Source organism: Pygocentrus nattereri, chromosome 5 (genome assembly GCF_015220715.1).
Source record: "Pygocentrus nattereri isolate fPygNat1 chromosome 5, fPygNat1.pri, whole genome shotgun sequence".
Lineage (NCBI taxonomy): Eukaryota > Metazoa > Chordata > Actinopteri > Characiformes > Serrasalmidae > Pygocentrus > Pygocentrus nattereri.
In genome coordinates this window covers 17,948,049-17,972,950 of record NC_051215.1, presented here as the reverse complement: position 1 = coordinate 17,972,950, position 24,902 = coordinate 17,948,049, and the positions used below count along the sequence as shown (strand labels likewise).

The 24,902-nt window shown below is 39.2% G+C and overlaps 1 protein-coding gene across 2 annotated transcripts in view; it reads left to right on the top strand.

The window, feature by feature from the left end:
• Positions 1 to 15,420, top strand: part of stox2a (storkhead box 2a) — a 150,141-nt gene extending 134,721 nt beyond the window's left edge. For both annotated transcript variants that reach the window (XM_017709049.2, XM_017709050.2), the window contains exons 3-4: positions 1,314 to 3,846; positions 14,312 to 15,420. In XM_017709049.2, the coding sequence (XP_017564538.1) occupies positions 1,314 to 3,846; positions 14,312 to 14,513 (2,735 nt within the window). In that variant the 3' untranslated portion in view covers positions 14,514 to 15,420. The remainder of the gene's footprint in view (positions 1 to 1,313; positions 3,847 to 14,311) is intronic.
• Positions 15,421 to 24,902: the final 9,482 nt, after the last annotated feature.

Genomic DNA, 24,902 nt, shown 5'->3' with positions numbered 1-24,902 from the left:
TATGAATTCTAGGAACTATTAATAAGCCAACACTCTGAGATCTGAGTAGTCGTGATGGCTCGTAATAGGAAATAAGGTGTTGCAGGTACTCAGGAGCGGGCCCATGTAGGGCTTTATACATCAATAAAAGAATTTTATAATCAATACGGAATTTAACTGGCAGCCAATGAAGTAATGATAGCACTGGACTGATTTGATCAAATTTTCGAGTTTTAGTGAGGATCCTGGCTGCAGCATTTTGGACTAGTTGAAGTTTGCTTAGATTCCTGCTCGTACATCCTGACAGTAGTGCGTTACAATAGTTTAGCCTGGAAGTCATAAAGGCATGTACTAGTGTTTCTGCATCACGCAGAAATAGGGCGTTTCTTATCTTGGCAATGTTGCGAAGATGTAAAAAAGCTGTTCTAGTGATGCTGCCTATGTGTTGATCAAATGATAAATCTGAATCAACTATGAGGCCAAGATTTTTTGCTGCTGAGCCAGGTATAACTGGAAAGTCAGCAAGATTTAAAATTAAATCTAGTAGTTTATTTCTTGCCAATTTTGGACCCAGAATGAGAACCTCTATTTTCTTACTGTTTAGTAGGAGGAAGTTCCCTAACATCCAGCATTTCACGTCTATTACACAGTCCTCTATTTTCTTTAATCTGTATTTGTCATTAGGCTTGGCTGATATGTACAGTTGCGTATTGTCTGCATAACAATGAAAGTTAATGCCATGATTACTTATAACTGTGCCTAACGGTAACATGTATAGCATAAATAATAATGGTCTTAAAATAGAGCCTTGCGGAATTCCAAATCTTACTTTTGAATAATTGGAAGATAAATTGTTTACACTGACAAACTGATAATGTTCTGTTAGGTAAGATTGGAGCCATGATAGGGCTGTCCCTGTGATTTCTAACCTTTCTAGGAGAATATTGAACCATACATGAGCTGGTTAACATCCCTGTGGGATATGTTAATATAGTGCCACCCCAAGCACTTAAACTGGCTTGATGATAAAAATGTACATACTGCTACAGGTTTTATAATAGTACTGAACCTACAAGTGTGGGGTTTGTGAGTTGTTATGTACTGACAACTGTGTCCTCCTCACTTTTAAAATGGTTTCTGCACCCCTTGAGTTATTTAGCAAAAGTGGCAAAGGAGAGAACGATTCACCTGGTGGTCCGGCAAAATTAGGATTGCCTAATCTTGTTTGGAATTAAGTAGCTGTCATGGGAATATTTCCAGAGGATTTGTGTAGTTGATTTTTAGACAAAATGATTTTCCACAGTGATGATTTTTCTCTGCCTTTCTCCCCTCAGGTGTACCCACACCAAGTCCAGAGATCCTGCGACACACGCTCAACATGTTGGTTCGGGAGCGGAAGATCTACCCCACGCCTGAGGGCTACTGCATTGTTACACCCCAGACCTACTTCATCACCCCCTCCCTCATCCGCACCAACAGCAAATGGTACCACCTGGATGATCGGCATCCAGACCGACAGCAGCAGCCACAACAACAACAACAGCAGCAGCAACAACAACAGCAACAACAGCAGCAACAACAACAACAGCAGCAACAACAACAGCAACAGTCACAGCAGCAGCAGTGTACATCACCCCAGTCTGGCACAATCACACCTTCTACATCTGGATGTGTGCGGGAAAGGCTAAACCACAAGAACCACTGCGACTCATACAACTCATACAACCGGGATGAGGTGCCAAGCAATCACACCACACTTCAGAGGAAGTCCCCCAAGGAACCTAAAGGAGATCCCCCCTCATATCCTCAGCCCCCACCTCCTCCACCAACCACACAACACCCACCTGATCCAGATAAGAGCAGGAGTAACCCTTCCTTCTCTTACAAAACAGACACTCTGACCAAGAAAAAGGAGGGGAGTGCCGGGGGCAGCAGCGAGAGGCAATCTAAGAAATTTGGGCTAAAGCTTTTCCGACTGAGCTTTAGGAAGGACAAGACAAAGCAGCTGGCAACCTTCTCTGCCCAGTTTCCACCAGAAGAATGGCCTCTTCGGGACGAGGACATGCCCTCTTCAGTGGCCATTCCTCGCGAGGTGGAGATGGAAATCATCCGGCGGATAAACCCAGATCTGACAGTGGAGAATGTGGCACGGCACACGGCTGTGATGAAGCGCTTGGAAGAAGAACGTGCTCAACGCTGCAAGGCAAGTTCGTCTGCTCAGCACAGTAGTGCCCGCAGCCGGCGCAGCCGGGGCCATCGCCGGGTCCCACATGGGAAATCACGATCCCACAGCAAAACCCGCCAAACCTCTCGTGGAGACCCGTCTGAGAGCTCCAACATGGACCTGGCCACCGCAGTGGGCCTGGAGAGGGACTACCGCTTCTTCAGCCACTCTCTTGTACGCTCTCCCAGGGAGGGAATGTACACAGTGGAGCGCAGGAGTGGTGCTGCTTACCTTGTCCATAGCAACCCCAATATTGCAGAGTCATATTTCCCAGTTACACCTGAATGGGACGTGTCAGGGGAGCTTGCAAAGAGACGGACAGAGATGCCTTTCCCAGAGCCTTCACGTGGTACCTCGCATTCTAGAGTGCATCGGAGCCACAGCCACACGCAAGACCGCAAGTCACGCACTGAGCGGCCAGATAAGGCTAAAGAAAGGTCGAGATCCATGGACAACTCCAAGGGTCCATTGGGAGGTGGGAGCTCCACTCTAGGCACTCCAGAAGAGTATGACCGCAGTCCAGACCATCGGAGTCGATACTATACTGATGACGGGACACTCAGAGCCTCTTCACAGAAAGCATCTCACTATTCGCGCATTATGTTCTCTGCTGCTAAGTTCAATTCGGAGATGTCTGTGCCTGATATGGGTAAGATGAGCCTAGACACCCCTCTGGAGCGAAACAAGAGCAGGGACAGCTTGCCGGCCTACTGCGATCTGAAGGCTCTGTCGCCCAAGCCACTTGCGGACGACTACTTCCAGTGCAATACGTCGAACGAAACAATCTTAACCGCCCCATTGCCGCTGGGCAAAGCTGACCACGACACTTTAACGCCATCAGATGGGATCCGTAAGGGATCACCAGCAGATCGGCAGACACCACATCTCACCTCTCCACATCCCATGGATTACAAAGAGGACACTTCCACCAAGGGCCACAATGGCTCGGGTAAACCCACACCTAGCCAGACTCCAGAGCCCATGTCCAATGGACGTTTGATACAGCACCAACACAATGCTGACCCAGGGGGTGGGGGAGGGGGCTGTGTGGGTGGCAGCAGCAGTGGGTTGGTGATGGATAAGAGGAAAGAGATTTTCAGTAAGGATACTCTGTTTAAGCCACCACACAATGTTTTGACAATGAGCTATGTGGACAGTGGCTACTCAAAATCAGGCACATTGCGAAAGACCCCTCACATGAAATCATCTGAGGTGCTGGACACCCTTGAGCCCCAACCTCCATCAGCTAACTCCGCCCCATCACCTGCATCAGCCCCACCCACTACAGGTTCAGAGCAGGGTGCCCCCTCTGCCTCGGAGGCCACATTCGACTACTACAATGTGTCAGATGATGATGACGAGGAAGAAGTGGAAGATTCTTCTCATAAAGAGGCAGCGCCGGCTGAGGGAAAGGGGCGAGGGGGTTCTGGAGAGGGTGGTGGCGGGGTTGGGGGTGGAACCATGCAGTGGCTGCTTGAACGGGAGAAAGAGCGTGATCTACAGAGGAAATTCGAGACCAACCTGACTCTGCTGAGCCCTAAGGAGAACGAGAATACCAGCAGTCAGAAGTCAGCGCACTCCGCACGGCTGGACAGCATGGACAGCAGCAGTGTGACTGTAGACAGCGGCTTTAATTCCCCTCGGTAAGCTTACTCATTGCAGGCAAGGTGGACATAGAGCATAAAGGAACGTCCACTGTTGTTTGTTTTTTTTATTTCGGGTAATTTTTGCTTTTGCTGTAGCATAAAGTAACTGTTAGCATAACGTTATCTTAACAAAATTATATTGATTTAAATCATTTTTATTTACATGCATTATATGGCCGTATAATCAACAAAAACACAAAGGTTAGATGTGGACCCTGAGATTTTCAATTTTTCAAAACAGATTTTCAATATTATTGAACTCTGTTTGGTATGGGAGCAAATTAACTTGACTGAGACATCTTTAGAAAATTTTTTTTTATTATAAAATACAAGTAACATTTTTTGGTACAGTTTTGGAACACAAAGGGGTGTAAGTTTCTTTCCTAAACCTTTTGGTCAGTCCCAAGTGTCTGTGCTCTATCTATTATAAAGAGCAGGATATATTCATGTGTTCCAGAGCACAATGTGAATAAATAGAGAGCAATAACTAGCCATGAGGTCTTGAAGTAAGTGCAAAACATTATCATAAAAGTACTGTTGATTCAGGTTGTTATATGTGGGGAAATGGTGTGAAGAAGGGCAGTTGTGGGCTGGAGGTTAGGGAACCAACCCTGTGAGCGGAAGGTTGCTGGTTCGGTCCCCTTGGTTGACAGTCCATGACTGAAGTGCCCTTGAGCAAGGCACCTAATCCCCAATTGCTACACGGGCGCCATGGATAGGGCTGCCGACTGTTCCTGGCAAGTGTGCTCACTGCCCCTAATGTGTGTGCTCACTAGCATGCATGCATGTATGTGAGTGTTCACCGCACAGATGCAGTGTGCAAAACACAGTGACAAATAGTTGTAAATTGAATTACCTTTTGAAAAACAAACCACAGTGATAAACCCAGGTTAAATCAATTCCATGTGAATTGCCATGTGAATATCCCATTATTTTCTGGGGGAAATTTTCTTGAAGCTACACTATGTATATTTTTGAGGATTGGAGACCTCTCTCTTTTAGAAGTATGTTATTGCATGCAATATACAGAAGAACACTTTTTAACATCAGTTGTGCTTCAGACCTCTTGCCCGACCGGATGAATCTAATGACGGTGAGTGTGTTGAAAAAGTATTCAAAGAGAAGTCAGTCAAAACTTGATGAAGGACAGGTCCTCCTAAGATGTAAGTGAATTATCTACTATTGGCATCTTATCTTCATCAATATATAGTTGATTTTGCATTTGAGACCAGTACTTTGCACCAGGCTTTTTTTATGAAGTCATAGTAGTAGCAAAATTAAAATATAAATGTACTATGCAAAATGACAATGTAGTTGTTTGTTTACATTTAAAATTCACACTCATATAGGTAATGTTGGGCTCAAACTAAAAAATTTCAAATACCGCCATTTTAATTTCCCATTTTTTATGCTAAGATTTAGGCTCTAAATCTTATTTCCAGAATTATCTAGTTATGCTTAGTGTGATTATACAATAATGGTGTCAGAATGATGATTAAAGTGTTCTTTTCCTTCATGCGTTTGCCCTCTCTAATGATGCATTATCAAAGAGAACACCAAACTAGAAAGATTATAAAATTCAGATTGCTCTTTTTTTTTCATCTGTCAGCCCATCCCATCAAGGTGGGGCATGGCAGTTGAAGAATTTTTGTCTGCCTCTTACCATGTGTAGTTGGTGGATACATATGTCCATCTGCATTTTGTGTAAAAATGACTAGGGGTGTAATTGTACATGTATTAGTCCTGAACCGCCATGGTATAGATCTTATGGTTTGGGGCATGCAGTCATATGCATAATAGATGGCATATGTGAGGTAAATAAAATTTAAGAGGATTTAAGAAAAAATAAAAACACAATCTGAAATTAAGCCAATGAAATGAGATACAGCTTGCAGTATTTCTGTGCCTGTGAAGAGATTCAGCACAAAGCTTTACAAGTTTTTTTTTGTATTTTCTCTGCTCGTAACTACATAATCACAACTGAAGCTGAACCATCACTGCATACTTGTTAAGATTAGTGACTTTCCCCATTGAGTGCAAATGAAACACTCTACAGGCTGTAGAGGCTGCATCTCAGTATTTTAGAGGGGATAATACAACACTAGGTGGAGCAAACTATAACCTGCACTACTGTCTGTTCATAATATTTTATATTATGAACAGATATTATTCATAATATTAATATGGGTGGTGTGCTGGGTAGCGCTGTCGCCTCACAGCAAGGAGGGCCTGGGTTCAATTCCCCGGCTGGGTGACCAGGGTCCTCGCTGTGTGGAGTTTGCATGTTCTCCCCGTGTCTGCGTGGGTTTCCTCCGGGTTCTCCGGTTTCCTCCCACAGTCCAAAGACATGCAGTTAGGCCAGTTGGACATGCTACATTGCCCCTGGGTGTGAGTGACTGTCTGTGTCTGTCTGTCTGCCCTGCGATGGACTGGGGACCTGTCCAGGGTGTATCCTGCCTTCCGCCCGAAGACTGCTGGGATAGGATTCATATATATATATATGAATCCCAATGAAGTTGGGATGTTGTGTAAAACAGAATACGATGAATTGTAAATACTTTTCAACCTAGATTCAGTTGAATACACTACAAAGACAAGATATTTAATGTTCAAACAGCTAAACTTTTTTGTTTTTTGCAAATATTCACTCATTTTGAATTTGATGCCTGCAACACGTTCCAAAGAAGTTGGGACAGGGGCAACAAAAGACTGGGAAAGTTGAGGAATGCTCAAAAAACACCTGTTTTGAACATTCCACAGGTGAACAGGTTAATTGGAAACAGATGAGTGTCATGATTAGATAAAGGGAGCATCCCTGAAAGGCTCAGTCGTTCACAAACAAGTATGGGACGAGGTTCACCACTTTGTGAAAAACTGCGTGAGCAAATAGTCCAACAGTTTAAGAACAACGTTTCTCGACGTTCCATTGCAGGAATTTAGGTATTTCATCATCTACAGTCCATAATATCATCAAAAGATTCAGAGAATCTGGAGAAATCTCTGCAAGTAAGCAGCAAGGCAGAAAACCAACATTGAATGCCCATGACCTTCGATCCCTCAGGTGGCACTGCATTAAAAACCGACATCATTCTGTAACAGATATTACCACATGGGCTCAGGAACACTTCAGAAAACCATTGTCAGTGAACACAGTTCATTGCTCCGTCTACAAGTGCAAGTTAAAACCCTGCCATGCAAAGTGAAATCCATACATCAACAACACCTAGAAACGCCACCGCCTTCTCTGGGCCCGAGCTCATCTCAAATGGACTGACGCAAAGTGGAAAAGTGTCCTGTGGTCTGACGAGTCCATATTTCAAATTGTTTTTGGAAGTCATGGACGTCGTGTCCTCTGGGCCAAAGAGGAAAAGTACTGTCTGGATTGTTATCAGCGCAAAGTTCAAAAGCCAGCATCTCTGATGGTATGGGGGTGTTTTAGTGCCCATGGCATGGGTAACTTGCACATCTGTGAAGGCACCGTTAATGCTGAAAGGTACATACAGGTTTTGGAGCAACATATGCTGCCATCCAAGCAATGTCTTTTTCAGGGACATCCCAGCTTATTTCAGCAAACAAAGCCAAGCCACATTCTGCATGTGTGGCTTTGTAGTAAAAGAGTGTGGGTACTAGACTGGCCTGCCTTCAATACAGACCTGTCTCCCATTGAAAATGTGTGGTGCATTATGAAGTGCAAAATACGACAGCGGAGACCCTGGACTATTGAGCAACTGAAGTTGAACATCAAGCAAGAATGGGAAAGAAACAAAGCTTCAAAAATTTGTGTCCTCAGTTCCCAAACGCTTATTGAGTGTTGTTAAATTGAAAGGTGATGTAACACAGTGGTGAACATGCCCCTGTCCCAACTTTGGAACGTGTTGCAGGCATCAAATTCAAAATGAGTGAATTTTTGCAAAAAACAATAAAGTTTATCCGTTTGAACATTAAATATCTTGTCTTTGTAGTGGATTCAATTGAATATATGTTGCAAAGGATTTGCAAATCATCTTATGCTCTTATGCTGGGGTTGTGTGTGTGTGTGTGTGTGTGTGTGTGTGTGTGTGTGTGTGTGTGTGTATAATATATATTGGACATCATGGTTTGATACAAGTTCTGAACAACAGGAAAAAAGTAACAATCAAATGCATAAGCTCGTTTATATATACATACATATATATATATATATATATATATATATATATATATACACACACACATATAAAACTGCCATGCAATTCATCTTTCCCTCAATTAACCCAGCTCCCCAGTGCCGGCCCCACTCATGCCCATGATGCTACCACCACCATGCTTGACTGTAGGCAAGAGACAGTTGTCTTGGTACTCCTCACCAGGGCACCACCACACATGCTGGACACCATCTGAGCCAAATAAGTTTATCTTGGTCTTGTCAGACCACAGGACATGGTTCCAGTAATCCATGTTCTTCGACTGCTTGTTTCCAGCAAACTGTTTGTGAGCTTTCTTGTGCGTCAGCTTCAGAAGAGGCTTCCTTCAGGGACGATGGCCACACAGACCCCACACAGTTCATGCATTGTGCGGCATATGATCTGAGCACAGGCTGACCTCCCTCTTCTTCAACCTCTGCGGAAATGCTGGCAGCACTCATGTGCATTTTTTTAATCCAACCTCTGGATATGTCACTGAACACATGGACTCAACTTCTTTGGTCGACCCTGGTGAGGCCTGTTCCAAGTGGAACCAGTCCTGGTGCTATAGCTCTGTTTCAGGGTTTTCAATCTTCTTATAGCCTACGCAATCTTTGTGGAGCGAAACAATTCTATTTCTATCATCCTCATAGAGTTCTTTGCCATGAGGTGCCATGTTGAACATCCAGTGGCCAGTATAAGGGAACTGTACCCAAAACACCAAATTGAACAGCCCTGTTCCCCATTCACACCTGAAACCTTATAACTCTAGTGAGTCACATGACACCAGGGAGGGACATCAACACAATTGGGCACAATTTGGACATGTTCACTGTGAGGTGTGCTCACTTGTGTTCCCAACTATTTAGACATTAATGGCTGTGTACCGTAACACCCCTAAGACTGAATAATTAACATCACTAAGGACTTATCTGTTACATCATAAACCCTACATTCTTCCTTTAGTCAACATCAGAGATTCATGTGAAATGTGCAAAAAGTTTTGACAAAGTAGTAGAGAATGTGGGTTTATGAGAATATGAAACATAAGGGTATCATGTTGCGTGCAAGTGCTTTTAAAGGTGAATGCAAGAAGAGGCAAAAAATACCTAGGGTTCCAGAATTCAGCTAGCTATCAACGTTAATGTTAGCTAACATTAGATTCCCAAACAAGGCCTCTATTTTTACTAGCTGCCATACATAAACCAGCTCACTGTCATATACACCAGTGATTTTTTAAATGTTCATTTTTTAAAGGAAAGCAGAACTTTTAGTGAATTTGACCAGAGTTTATTTTTAGCTAAGTAGTAGCTATGCAAATCACATATGTATCCAACTGGTGCATCATTCACAGCTCTGTAATGACTACTGCTGAACACAAAAAAGGAATGAAATCTTCTTTCAGGTTTCAGTGACCGTTTATATAGTCACTGGCCACGTTTGAGCACCTACCATATATCTTCATTCATTGTCCTTGTCAGGGTCCTGACCATTGATAAACAAGGTAAAAATATGCAGAGAAAAAGATGGACTAATCTGTGATTGTTGAACTATGAATTACACATATGTAGTAAATAGAGCTGATAAAATGGACCATGAGTGTAGATACAAGGTAGGTGCATCTGATAAAGTGATCAATTGATGCATTTTGGCCTGAGTGAGTCATGCCAGCAGCTTTTGAGTAACCATAGTCTGCTTATAACAGGATTATGTCTTAAAATAAGTAGCTGAACTGTTACTGTTACAAATAAATAAACTACAAAAAAATAAATATAAATAAATAAATGAGAAGACCGTAATCAGATTACAGATCTTCTTCTTCTTTCGGTTGCTCCCTTTAGGGGTCGCTACAGCCTGCATCTGCCTCCATCTTGCCCTATCCACTGCCTCCTCTACTTTTACACCAACCGTCTCAATGTCCACCTTCACTACATCCATAAACCTTCTCTGAGGTCTACCTCTTCTCCTTCTACCCGGCAGCTCCATCACCAACATTCTTTGACCAATATATCCACTATTCCTCCTCAACACATGTCCAAACCATCTCAACCTGGCCTCTTTGGCTTTATCTCCAAACTACTCCACCTTAACTGTCCCTCTGATCTGCTCATTTCTAATCTTGTCCATCTTTATCACTCTAACAAAAATCTCAGCATCTTCATCTCCGCTACCTCCAGCTCAGCCTCCTGTCTTTTAGACAGAGCCACAGTCTCCAAACCACACATCATAGCAGGACGCACTACTGTCTTGTAAACCTTCCCTTTCACTCTTGCTTCTATCCTTCTGTCACACATCAGCCCTGATACCCGTCTCCACCCACTCCATCCTGCCTGCACCCTCTTCTTCACCTCTTTTCTACACAGATACTTTGGCAAAATGAGATGATTATGGGATTCTTGTCATAAGCTTCAAGTAGAACATGGAATGTCTCTTAGAAGTTTAAAAAGTTAGTTAACATTATCATGTTTAATCTAGAATGGCGAAACATTGTTGTGAATATTGTTGTTAGCGTAGTGCTACCAGAATCTCATAGAGATGCCAGCAGAAGATGTTTTTACTCGTATTTTGATGAATTGAATGGATTTTATTGAATTGAAGACTCTAATGACTCTGAAGACTCAAGCTCTAATCACAGTTTACCACTGCTACTTCATCCAGTTTGAGGCTAGTGGGTGATAATTTAGGCAAACAGTTTGCACAATGTGAATTGTTCAGGTATAAGCTTCCACTCCGTAACATCTGGGCTGATATTTTGGATTGGTGCAGGAAATTTGTGGGCGGGCTGAACATGTCTACATTTGAGTATGCTTAACTATAACTTTTAACTGTAGTTTAAGAAGCATGCAAAGCACATCAGTCCATAAGCCTAAATGGGGAATGTCTAGTATGGATTCTCCTCTTTCCATAGACAAGGTCATATGGTGTAGACTGCCTGTGACTGGGTTTTCCTCTGTGTGTGTGTGTGTGTGTGTGTGTGTGTGTGTGTGTGTGTGTGTGTGTGTGTGTGTGTGTGTGTGTGTGTGTGTGTGTGTGTGTGTGTGTGTTGAAAGTTCTTTATGAGAGAGGCTGAGGACTTGCCACAGCTTCTATAAATAGCCTCTTTGGGTGTGTATGACTCATTCTGAGTGAGACTATGTAGGATTCAGCAGCTCCCAGGACATCTTTTGCTCAGGAAATAATAACAAGCAATTACCCTTAAGCTTCACTATCTTCAGACTGGGGAATCTGCAAGCATTTAAGTCACCACAGGTTCAGATCAGTCTTCGGACTGCTGTTTTCAAGTTGCGACAGTGATTTTTAAACACTGATCTTGGACTGAATCAAATGCTGAAAATCTAACCAGGGCATCGACTCTGTAAGCAAGTCACCTGCATAAAGGTATTTCAACACTTGAGCTTCATTGCTGAAACCCAAGTGTTTTCAGTATCAGTGTTCCCCCAGTAAAGTGGGTAGAGAAATTTTATATTGGAAGAAGGTGTATACTGTCCCTTATCTGTGCACTCTGGCAGTTCACCTGTATTCATGGTTAATGTTTTGAGGTTGGACAGCCACCACAGACCACTGGTAAAAATCTCCATTCAACTCAGTTATTGTCAATTACTAAAATTTAGATTGTGTCAGTTGTTCATTCCTTCTTTCCTTCCTCCCTCCTTTTTTTTGTTCTTTCTCTTTTCTTTCTTCTTCTGCTCTTCTTCTTTTTATGTGTTTCATTCGGTTCAGGAAATTTGCAAGTTACAGATTATAATGGCTTGAATCGTTGCATACTAGATGATATCACCTTGTTCCATGTGTGTGGACAATTTTAGTTAAACACAGGAAATGTTAAATTCCTTGTGCTCTTGGTAGGGGACTTCCCACAAACTTCTTAATGTCAGATGCAATACCCATACCTTGCAACCTGTCTTGAGCATAACACAACAGGGTGTGCTATGACCATGACACCGGTACTTAACAATACTATCAACAACAACAAAGGTGCCTTTGTGAGCATTTCACAGGGGTTGTCAACTAATATAATGTAATATAATGCCCATTAAACCTCCCGAAGGTGCAACAGCAGTGTCTGTTGTCCAAGTTCCTTATAATATAATAGTATTTTAAACCAGACATTATGTAACAACTAAGTCCAATGTAAGCACATCAGGTTGAATGTTTTGTATGCTTTTTATGTTTTTTTAACCAATATTCTGTAAAGTTCATCCAGTGTTGCATCAGCAGCTATGAAAGAACATATTTGTAAGTGGATTGCCAAAAAGGCAGTTTAGCAGTTAGCTGTCTCTCTAAGTGAGCTGGGCATGGGCAAAAACAGAACAAGAAATCATTACTCACTGAATGTCTGTGTGCTAATAAAACTAAGTAAGTGCTGCTTTATGGTTAAATTTAGGATCTTTTAATATTATGTGAAGTCTTTTGGGGGGGGGGGCTATCCATAGCACATTTATTGTCTATACTATTTTGTACTAAGCAACTTTCTTTGTTTTGTGAATTCAATATTCTGTTCAGCTGCTTTTTGTTTTTATTTAGGGAGTACTCTAAATAATTTGGTTACATGAACTGTCTTAGAACCCTTGTTTTTTTTTGTTTTTTTACTTCACATGAATCCATACATCTCCTTTACTATCAATTTTTTTATAAACCCACTAAAAAATATTGCTCTATATAAAATAATATTGTAGTGTTGGGAGTTTCTTCAAAACACACAAGAGAGTCAGGGACTTGGTCCATAATGCAGCTTTTTACTGATGACTCAGTTCAGAGAATCAGTTTACAATGGAGAGGCACTGAGCTTAGCTTAGCAGCTGCATGCTCAAAATGAGCCTAGCCTAGCCTTAGAGCTCCTTTGTTTTTCCAGCAGGATATGTGAACTTTCCTTCAACAACTCCCCAAAGCAAAAGTAAATCCACAAAACTAGCCGCGCTACAATTTACCGTCCTACAAAGGAACACTAATACAGGGGGAGCATTAGGATCTTTCTGAATAGAAAATATCAGTCTTTGGAACTAAATAAAAAACCCAGGCATTTACTGATGCCACAAAAAACAAACAAAATAAATAAATAAATAAATTGTCATAAATTGTCTTTGCTGATCAATATAAATATAAAAATAGAATATCATATTTAGTTATGATACTGCAATGTAAACCCTCACTTGGTATGTAGTTATTTATTCAGAAACTATTACTATTGATTTGTTGACTACTAAAACTGAAATGTAAATTAAACAGTAATTAGTGTAAGGAATTGAAATGTAGGTCTTTGCAGTTTAGGGGTTAAAACTGCAGACGTTTCTTCTCAAATTCATCAAGTCTTAATTTAGTCTTTGCATCTACTCTGTGTGGGTTTGTGTTAATTAATGCTCTCAGTGTGTTTATGAGAGGCTCATATATGCTTCCACATGCTTACACATACACGCAGTTTTTCACTGCGCTGGATGACTCATCAAATTAGCAATGATGTCATTCCATAATGCTTCTACTCTGGTAAAGGTTGGGCAGGATTGATTTCAGGAAGTGCAGACAGAAGAACAAAACCCTGCCTGCCTCAGCATCTCTCTTCTGTTCATGTATTATTGTGCAAAAAAGTGTCCATCATTTTTGTTCTTAGAATTTGATTATCTCTTCAATTAGGTAGGATCAAAATATTCCTTGTCTCGCATTGTCAGCTGTTCTGTTTTACCTTGACATGTTTATTTTGTGTTATAGATATCTAGACGTATGTGCTCACTGGCTACTCCTCCCTTATATAGCGATGTGCAGTTTATGTTAGCCAACCTCTAGTCCTTCTTCAGTGGTCAGTTTCTGACCACAGAGCCTCTTGTCTTGCAGTAACTTTGACATGTGTTGACCATCACAGTGTCTGATACACTCATACCCAGACAACACACTACCGTGTCAGTGTCACTGCTGATCCACCACCCTAACAGAATCTGGACAGCAGTGTTCCTGTAGTTTGAAACTGGCCAGTGGAGTAGATGAATGAAGTAGCAGCAATAGCAGCAATAGATGAGCTGCCGTCTGTAATTGTACACCTACATAGTGAAAGTACCAGGTTGGTGTTTCTAATAAAGTGTCCAGTGAGTGGAAATATAAATTGGGGCTCTCTAATGAATTCAGTGAGTGGAAGTTCAAGGTAGAGGTTTCTGATAAAGTGGCCTGTAAGTAGAAGTACAAAGATTCCTCATATGTGTATTACATTTGGTGAAACATCACTAATTCTAATTCTTAAGGAGACATTGACACTAAGAAGGAAAGTTAACCCCAGACATGCTCCTCATCTCCTTCTCTTTCTCCTCTATTAGCACACGGGAGAGCCTGGCATCCAACACCTCAAGCATTGTGGAGAGTAACCGGCGGCAGAACCCCGCTCTGAGTCCAGGTCACATGGGCAGCACCAGCATCGGCCCACCCTTCACCTTCCGCACCATCCCCGAGCCCCCCACCACACAGGCTGAGAAACTGCAGAAATCTCCCAACTGCCTCGCCTCCATCACCAGCGTCTGACACGGGCTTCAGCTGGGCGGGCGCAGAGTTGGGCAAATCTGCAGAAAAAAAACATAAAAATGGGGGTCTATGTCAGTACCGGGGAGTGGGTGGTCTGGTGGTGAACCTGCCCTGAGACAAGCACCTCAAACCACATGGGGACTGTTAAAACCCACAGGTAATGGCTTCCACAGACTGTTCTTACAGCATAAACAAGTCACTGCAAAAAAAGAGGAAAAAAAGAAAGAAAAGAACGACAAAAAAACAGAAAAAAAGTCAAAAAAGGAAATTATTCACGACATGATTTATGTTTACTAGCGATTAATCAGGAAATTCTCCACTTTGAATCAAGTTATTTTCTTAACCCAGGATAGTCTTAAAGTATCTGGTCATTTTTTGTTATCATTTTTAAATAATTTTTTTCAATCATGGATAAAAAAGAAATTCTCCCACCAGTGGATTAGGATTGCACTCTGACATAAGGATGCGCATCGCTGCTTTAAGAAAGCGATTGAAAAGAAATCGAGAATAATGACATGGAAGAAACCTGGTATTAAAAAAAAACTCATTTGAACAACATTAAATTCATGATTCATAATGTTGTATAATAAACCCAAAAATAAAAGTCATTCTTCACAACAGCATTAGCTCTGTTGATAAAGTAATAAGAACTGGAGTCATACTTTCATGCTTATAAAAATAAATAGTACTACTTAGATTGACTTACATAAAAAAGAAAAAAGAAAAACGTATTCTGAAATTAAAGGATTAATTTAGGGAAATCAAGGACTGTTGTTTTTTGTTTGTTTGTTTGCTTTTATTTTTCTTAAAACCCAGATAAGGCGAAGCAGATACAAGTGTAATGTGTGTGACTGTGCATCACTTAATGAATTTACTTATTTCATTAAAGTTTCTATCTGACATTTAATCTCAGGTCATGAATAGTTACTCTATTAGGAGGAAAAAACATCATTCAACCTGGAGCCATGCTGCTCAGGACCCACTTCACCATGTATGCTTTCTGAAGATTTAAAAAAGCAAGTTTGTGGGTAAAAAATTGTACGTTAGTCATCTTTATTTATACGTATGCCTAAGATCTGGATTCAGCTGGTTCATATTCTATTACTCTGTAATGAAATGGTGAATGGGATTCCTGGCTGCATGTGCTGGCTGTTTGTGGATGTCGCTGTCAGTTTTGAAAACACGCTTGTGTGTTTTGTGGCTCTGAAGCTCTGTGTGTCTCTGGAAGGAGAGAATGCGAGTGTCAGATGGCAGGAATGTGGGTGTTGTGTTGCTCTGTTTAAAAGAAAAAGAACATCATCTCTCTTTCGTGAGCCAGTGGGATGCCCTCTTGCTGCTGAGATAGAACTTTTATTTTGAAATGTGTTTTTACTTGAGGTGAATCCTCCTTTACATTGTATATATATATATATATATATATATATATATATATATATATATATATATATATATATATATATATATATTACACATACATACATACATACATACATACATACAGTGGGTTGCAAAAGTATTCATACCCCTTGAACTTTTCCATATTTTGTCACATTACAACCACAAACATAAATATATTTCACTGGAATTTAATGTGAAAGACCAACACAAAGTGGTATACAATTGTGAAGTGGAAAGAAAATTATACATGAATCAAAACATTTTTTACAAATAAAAAACTAATAAGTGCGACGTGCAAAAGTATTCAGCCCCCTTTTCCCTGAGTGCAACCAATTGCATTCAGAAGTTGCCTGATGACTGCTAATGACTCAAAAGGGTCCACCTGTGTGTAATCTAATCTCAGTACAAATACAGCTGCTCCGTGACGGCCTCAGATGTTGGTTAAGAGAATATTGGGGAGCAAACAGCATCATGAAGTCCAAAGAACACACCAGACAGGTTAGGAATATGGTTTTGGAGAAGTTTAAAGCAGGCTTAGGTTATAAAAAGATTTCCCAAGCTTTGAACATCTCACGGAGCACTGTTCAATCCATCATCCGGAAATGAAAAGAGTATGGCACCACAGTAAACCTGCCAAGACAAGGCCGTCCACCTAAACTTACAGGCCGAACAAGGAGATCACTGATCAGAGAGGCAGCCAAGAGGCCCATGGTGACTCTGGATGAAATGCAGAGAGCCACAGCTCAGGTGGGGGAAACTGTCCACAGGACAACAATTAGTCGTGCACTACACAAATGTGGTCTTTATGGAAGAGTGGCAAGGAGAAAGCCATTGTTAAAAGAAAACCATAAGAAGTCCCGATTGCAGTTTGCCAGAAGCCATGTTGAGGACACAGCAAACATGTGGAAGAAGGTGCTTTGGTCAGACGAGACCAAAATAGAACTTTTTGGCCACAATGCAAAACGCTATGCGTGGCGGAGAAATAACACTGCACATCACTCTGAAAACACCATCCCCACTGTCAAATATGGTGGTGGCAGCATCATGCTCTGGGGGTGCTTCTCTTCAGCAGGGACCGGGAAGTTGGTCAAAGTTGATGGGAAGATGGATGGAGCCAAATACAGGGCAATCTTGGAAGAAAACCTGTTGGAGTCAGCAAAAGATTTGAGACTGGGGCGGAGGTTCACCTTCCAGCAGGACAACGACCCTAAACATAAAGCCAGAGCTACAATGGAGTGGTTTAAAAAAAAGAATATTCATGTGTTAGAATGGCCCAGTCAGAGTCCAGACCTAAACCCAATTGAGAATTTGTGGCAAGATCTCAAAACTGCTGTTCACAAACGCTCTCCATCCAATCTGACTGAGCTTGAGCTGTTTTGCAAGGAGGAATGGGCAAGAATTTCAGTCACTAGATGTGCAAAGCTGGTGGAGACATACCCTAAAAGACTTGCAGCTGTAATTGCAGCAAAAGGTGGCTCCACAAAGTATTGACTCAGGGGGGCTGAATACTTTTGCACGTCGCACTTATTAGTTTTTTATTTGTAAAAAATGTTTTGATTCATGTATAATTTTCTTTCCACTTCACAATTGTATACCACTTTGTGTTGGTCTTTCACATTAAATTCCAGTGAAATATATTTATGTTTGTGGTTGTAATGTGACAAAATATGGAAAAGTTCAAGGGGTATGAATACTTTTGCAACCCACTGTACATACATACACATATATGTTTTGGCACCCCTGTTTTGGCACTCCTGGTCAAATGACACGTTTTGGTAATCTTCTACAGAGAACACACTTCTGCACATTTGAATGCACAGTTACTGTTTATTAGCTGAATTTAACATATTGGGGAAAAAGTAAAACATAGAATGTGGCATCTGCAAAAGTTTGGGCATGTTTTGTTTTTTTCCACTAGTCATTTAAATGCATGTGAAAATGAAAAATGAATAGTAATTACATTGACTTACTAAAAAAGTAAGTACTGTTGCTTTTTGTTTGTTCTTTTTATATTACAACCCAGACGAGGCAGAGCAGGTTCAAGTGTGGTGTGTGAAATTTAAATAAAATTCTATTGTGTGTTAAACTCAGCAAATAAATAGAAATTGTGCATTGAAATTCTAGATCCTAATTGTATTGTAATTCCATATATTAACTTTTTTACAATATTGCACACATACACACAAACATATCATATATATACATATATATATATATATATATATATACACACACACACACACACACTACTTTTAATGTAAGTTAATGGAACCAAATTTTTTTTGGTCCATTCCTCATGAAATGTACACACAATTTAAAGTCCATATATATGTGTGTGTGTGTGTGTGTGTGTGTGTGTGTGTGTGTGTGTGTGTGTGTGTGTGTGTGTGTGTGTGTGTGTGTGTGTGTGTGTGTGAGTGGATGTACACATTCCTTCCCCCTCGATTAGTACTGGCACCCCTGGTTAACACGAGCAACACACGTTGTGAAAAATATTCTTTATTCTTTTTCATTCCAAATATTAACAAAATCTAACCTTTTTATTGAAGTACAATGATTAAAACAACAATCTAATCATGAAATAAATATTTTTCTCAAATTTTCTGTATTTTTGCCACAATTATTGGCTCCCTTTCATTTAATACTTTGTGCAGCTTCCCTTTGCAAATATAACAGCTGTGAGTCCTGTAATGCTTAATGAGACTGGAGAACACATGGCAATGGATTTGAGAACATTCCTCCATACAGATTATTTCCAGATTCCTGTCAGAGACTTAGGGTGGCCATGGCAAAACCTTAATTCTCTGGTCAGTGAACCATTTTTGTGTTAATTTTGAGATGTGCTGTGGATCATTATCCTGCGGAAAGATCCAAACTATGGTACAGTTTCAGACTTCTGATGGAGGCAGTCAGGTTTTAATTTTATTTCTGCTGGTACTTGATAGAGTGCATCATACCAAGTATCTGAATAAATTGTCCAGGGCATTTGGAAGTAAAACAGTCCCACAGAATCACAGCTCCAGGAGGATCCACCACCATACTAAGATCCACTACAGTGGGGTTGTGGTTCTTTCCTACATGGCCATCTTTGTTTCTGTACCAAATTGACTTCTGGTGTTTGTTGCCTGAAATCTCTATTTTGGTCTCATCTGACTATAAACCATGGTCCCACTGAAATTTTCAGTAGTGTTTGGCAAACTGCAGGCGCTGTTTGTTGGTCTTCAACAGCAGAGGTCTCCTTTTGGCAACCCCTCTCCAAAAAACTGTTAACAACAATGGTTATAAAAGTGTTGTTTGTGGTTTGAGAAATGTTCTGACCCCAAGACCTAACTGATTTCAGCAATTCCCCATCTGTGATCCTGATTCTTTGTCCACTCAAACCATCATTCTTAGTGTTAGTGGGGTCAGTATAGACATGCATCTTCTTTCCAGCAGATTCTTAACATCTCCAGTTGTTTTAAGCTTCTTAATTATTGCCTTGCTAGTGGACATGGGCATTTTCAACTTTTTAGATGTTTTCTTGTAGCTATTTCCTGATCTGTGCAGCTCAACAGCCTTTTGTTGTACATCATCATTGATGTATTCTCTGTTCTTTCTCATAGTGATGGATGAGGGAATTTGACCCATGTTTCATCTCATATGTATTTCCTGGTAAATTAGGAAGTAATGGCTGAATGTTTTAGTGTTTCTAATAACTCAGATGAATGTTAAAACATAAAATATATGTGATTTCACACTTAAGAAATATATGTATTTTATGATGTTTTTCTTTGAGTCATTGTACCTTAAATGAAGGTTAGATTTTTGTTAATAATGTTTTTAAATGCAAAATTAAAAGGATAAGTAATACATATATATATATATATATATATATATATATATATATATATATATATATATATATACACACACACACACACACACACACACATATATATATATATATATATATATATATATATATATATGTGTGTGTGTGTGTGTGTGTGTGTGTGTGTGTGTGTGTACATCATTGCAAATAAGTTAAGACATTCTTTTTTGCCATTTTTCTGATTGAAGGCATGTTTCTTAAAGAGTAATTCCACCTCTTTTAAAAAAATATATGCGTGATTACATCATTGGTACATAAGCCATTTAGAGGGGTTTGACTTGAAGCACTATGTTCCAAAGAAACTTATCGACTCAGATTTCTTTACAGTGGCGGTAATAGGAGCCAGGGGTCACAATGTTTACAACACAAAATTAGCCCATTCATTTACCATCCAAAATGACCAGGCAACTGAGTTTTTATATGCAATTTTGATGATGTTAAAATAAATTGTCTTTGCGTGATATTATAAAACAATTTTGTCAGGCATTAAACTCTTCAGCCGTCTGGTTCCTTTTTTCACTGCTTTGAACAATTCTCACTTTCTTTAGGATCTGGGCACTTCACATTAAACCACCCTGAATGACTTTATTTACATCTTTAACCAGAAGTCTTGAAAAAATTGGTGGAATTCCCATTTAAGGAACTTGAAAGAACTTGGTCTAAAGCAGGTATTGTTCTCAGCCTATTTTTGCCTAAAGAACAAACTTCTAAATGAGTTGACACAGAAGATGTAGCTGATATGTATTTGTCCTTAAAAAGAAAGAAGTCATCTTTTGTCATATTCTAAATTTCTACACTGCAAATTAAGACCTTTAGACCTTTTTTGATGCGTATTTAAAGCACTTTCATCTCTATGAATCCTGAAAACTCCACATTTAAATTACTTTACACCAGTTTCCTGCTTTTTGGCTGCATGGACTGTTACTTCACTCTCTGTGGGGGTCAGATGTTATACTCAAAGCCGATAACAGTCCCCTGGGATGCAGTGGACAGTCCCGAGGAAGAAAGTAGCACCGGTGTGACATTGCTCCTGTGTTTCATGCATTTTGTGTTTTTCGGTTGTTTTCATTATTTACTATTACCAGGCAGATGTTCTACAATGAGACTTCTCATACTGTTTTCATTTAACATTATCCATGGCAGCACACTCCCTGACAACAAATGCACACACACACACACACACACACACACACACACATGGTCGAAAACCCCACATACATGCACATAACTAGCTACCTCCACCACCTGTGAATAAGGCAAGGTCGAGCGTGGATGCTTTGTCTGTGGACCACAGTGCTATCAGCCTCCTCTCTGAATGTTTCCATGGAGTGGCGGACGTTGTAACTAAGCAGACTTTGCTGGAAAATAATCAGTACTAAGTGCTGTATTTCAATCTCAGTTTACTTTCTTTTGTTCACTTTTTTTTTGGACAGAAGTGATTTCTTCCTAATTGCCAGGTGTCTATAAACCTGTCCAGCACCACCTTATTAAACACTGGGACTTTAATTCTCTTCTTTTTTTTTACTTTTATTTGGAATTATTTTGTAGCCATTTTCCTCTCTCTGCAGTTGTCTGTGTGTAAGTACTCACTATGAGACCAGCTCATGACTTGCAGTGATTTACCATGAAACCACACACATTGTTAAAATGCATTGAGACTGAGACCCTTTTCATACCCCACCATCAAAAATTAAATAAAAGAAAGTTGTAGAATCCTAAACTACTCTAATATGCATATAGATTCAGCTGTCTCGCATATAAAGTGACTTGTAAATTTCAGTGATATAAGAGTAACTGATAATAGCAAAGACTTTCAAGGATTACAATCTGTTTGGCAATACTGAATGTAATATTGAAAATATTGATATTCTACACTGTATGTTAAACAATTGGCATTGAAGCCACAGCCTTTATGTTTTTGGTGTCAAATCAATTTTTTTTTGGCTGCAGACATATACCTACAGTCATATGTTAAACTTTGAGCACCCCTGGTCAAATGACATGAATTGTTCTTTCCTAAGTGAAAACAAGTTAACAAATTCACTAAAGGGAACCAACTCAAATATCACATTTCTCTGCAATTTTAGTGCACAATTTCAAGTTTAATGAACTGCAAAAAATTAAACATTAAATATAATTTGTGCCAGGATACGTTTTTTTTAATGGTAATTTAAATTCAGCAAATAATTAGTACTCTTTGTAGAGGATGTGTACATATTTTCAATCAACAAATCAACAAAACTATATATATATATATATATATATATATATATATATATATATATATATATATATATATATTATGATAAGTATCATATTTCATTATTAATTAATAGTAATTCCTTGATAAATTATCTGTCTGTGATTTGGTCACCACTTTATAAATAAAATTATAATATTAATCGTATTGTAATTTTTGACAGGATCTTCAGTCATTACAGAATCTTCTACAGCTCTGCTCATCATTCTGGACACATTTAATATTTATTCTTTTTTTATTTACATATAAATTATTTGAAGCCTGTGAAGTTATAACATATTCATAAAATAATGAATGAATCTTCAACAAAGTTGGTTTAATATAAACTAATATAAACTTTTAAATGGTAGTGTATCTACACATAGTGCTGTGCAAAATCTTACTCAATCTGAGAAAATGATATTTAAAGCCATTTAGGTGAGCATCAAGCATTTATTTGTCTTAAAGCACTAGCCTAACTTTTGATATCTCTCCTTGAGGAAGTTCAGTATTTTCCAATATATTTATTTAATCTTTCTTTTATTTTTGCAGTGCAAAGACAAGAGAACCTGTGTTCCTCTCTCTGTATTCTACCATACTATCAACTTTACTTAAAAACACAACATTTAGTTACATTTAGTTTTTTTGTTTGTTTGTTCTAATATGTTATATAGCGGTTTTACTGGAAAAATCACACATACTAACAATTTTCTTGAATGCCTGTAACTTTTTCACAGAACTGTATACATGTACACCATCATATGCAAAGGTTTTGGTGCCCCAAGTTAAATGGCAAGTTTTAGTGATTTTCTAAGTGAAAATAAGTCGGCACATCCTCTACAGATAATACAGTACTTTAATGTACAATTAGGGTTTATTTGCTGAATGTAACGTAAAGGAGAAAAATCAAACAATTTGCAAAAATTGTGGCACATTTTATATGTTATGATTTTTTAGATGTTAAAAGCAGCAAATAAATAGAAATTGTGTTCTAAAATCTGTAGAAAAATGCTATAGTTAGTTTGTTCTCTGTAGAGGATGTGTTAACTTATTTTCGCTTAAAAAATCAACAAAACATGTCATTTCACCAGACGTGTTCAAATTTGTGCATACAACAGTAATATCTATGTGATATTTACATTAACATATAAGCAAAAACATACAGCAGTATGCAGAGTGCAGCTTAAATTTTTTTGTATTAAGCTATTATGGGCTTAACATCCAGCCCATAGTCATTCATTCCATTCATCAAAAGAAGGAGAAGTCCATTAGCATAATTCAGTCAGCAATGTATGCATAGAGAAGCTACCTGCAGACTCGGCCTTCGATAGTGACCGTTTTTGACAAATTTGAGGTTTGAGGTCCACAGTGACTCAAACACAGACTCTGTCCAAGGATTCTTTTTAGGATTCTCGTTGCATTTTGTGGAATTTAGTTTGACCTTATTATTATTATTATTATTATTATTATTATTAATTTCCTCATCTTAGCTTTTGATAGACAAAAGGGAGTATTGCAGCCAAGACTGCCTTGTACAAAATGTTTGCACTGAAATGCCTGGTCTCTGGTTGCTGTAAAGTCCATCCAAGAAGGATGCTTTGTTTATATTGTAAACTATTTCATATGAAATAAAAATGACAAGTCCATGAAATGTCTTCCCTTAACATTATGGATTTTAGAACAGCGTCAGACAACATTGTTTCTAAATGGTGACAGTGTACAGTGTCATGCTGTTAAACGAAGTTGATCTGCCATGCTTAGTATAATAACTTCAAAAAGAAAACCGAAAGATACAAGGGATCTTTTGTAATGTCTATAATATTTGAACAAAGTCCCTATTTGTGTAGTAATGGTGTTTAATTGTTGTTGTAGTGTATGTGATATACCCAGTTGGGAGATTGTGTTACTTTTTAAGACAATAAAATAACATGTTTGGTTATATGTTTTAAATGTGGTGTATCATTTGTAACCTTTCAGTTAAAAAAGAAGATCTATGTAAAGTTAGTGAAATCCTCTTAAAAAGAAATTTGTGAGGAATCTGCTCTCTCTAAAGAATTAAGACGTTTGTTTCAAAACAGTAACTGCAAGGTAAGGTTCATAAGTTTTGTTCCTCAAAATTGCATTCATATCAGGGAGTTTCAATGTTGAAATGCCCAAACATTCAGCTGTGTGCAAAAGTTTGAACACTCCTGGTCAAATTACATGCTTTTTTGATTTTCTAACTAAAAATAAGTCAATACATCCGTGACATGGAACATACTTAAATATGGCAATTTTGAAGATTTTTTTGCATAGGAAAAAACAATATAAATACCAAATGTGGCATACATTTTGCACAGTCCATGTGTTTATTATTTCTTCTAATATGTCAAATTCAACAAATAAACAGGAAGTGGGCATTAAAATAATCTGAAGTCTGTGTTCACTTATTTTCACTTGGAAAATCAACAAAACGTCATTTGACCTGGGGTGCCCAAACTTTTGCAGGCAACTGTAACTGTAAAGAACAGCCTTTCCCTGAATTTGTCTTTGAGTGTATGTTTTTCACTTACGGACAGCATAAAGCCATAACATGTTTACTTTAAGGGACCCTCCAGAATTTTGATTTAAAGACATTCAAGAGGTTTATGACACCCCAGGACCTCCTATATTTCACTCCTTGGTAACAGGCAAAAGTATACATTTGGTAGACCAACAATCACCATCAGATAAACAGTGCTTAGTCTTTTACCTTTGAGAAAGAGGAGAAAAAAACCACTCTTGCTTCAAAAAAAATCCACAGGTGTTTCTGTCGATCATTCAACTGTGAGAAGACAATTAAATATTGTGGGTGTGAAAGGATGTGGGGCTGTAAAGAAGCTGTTAATGGGATAAAGAAAAA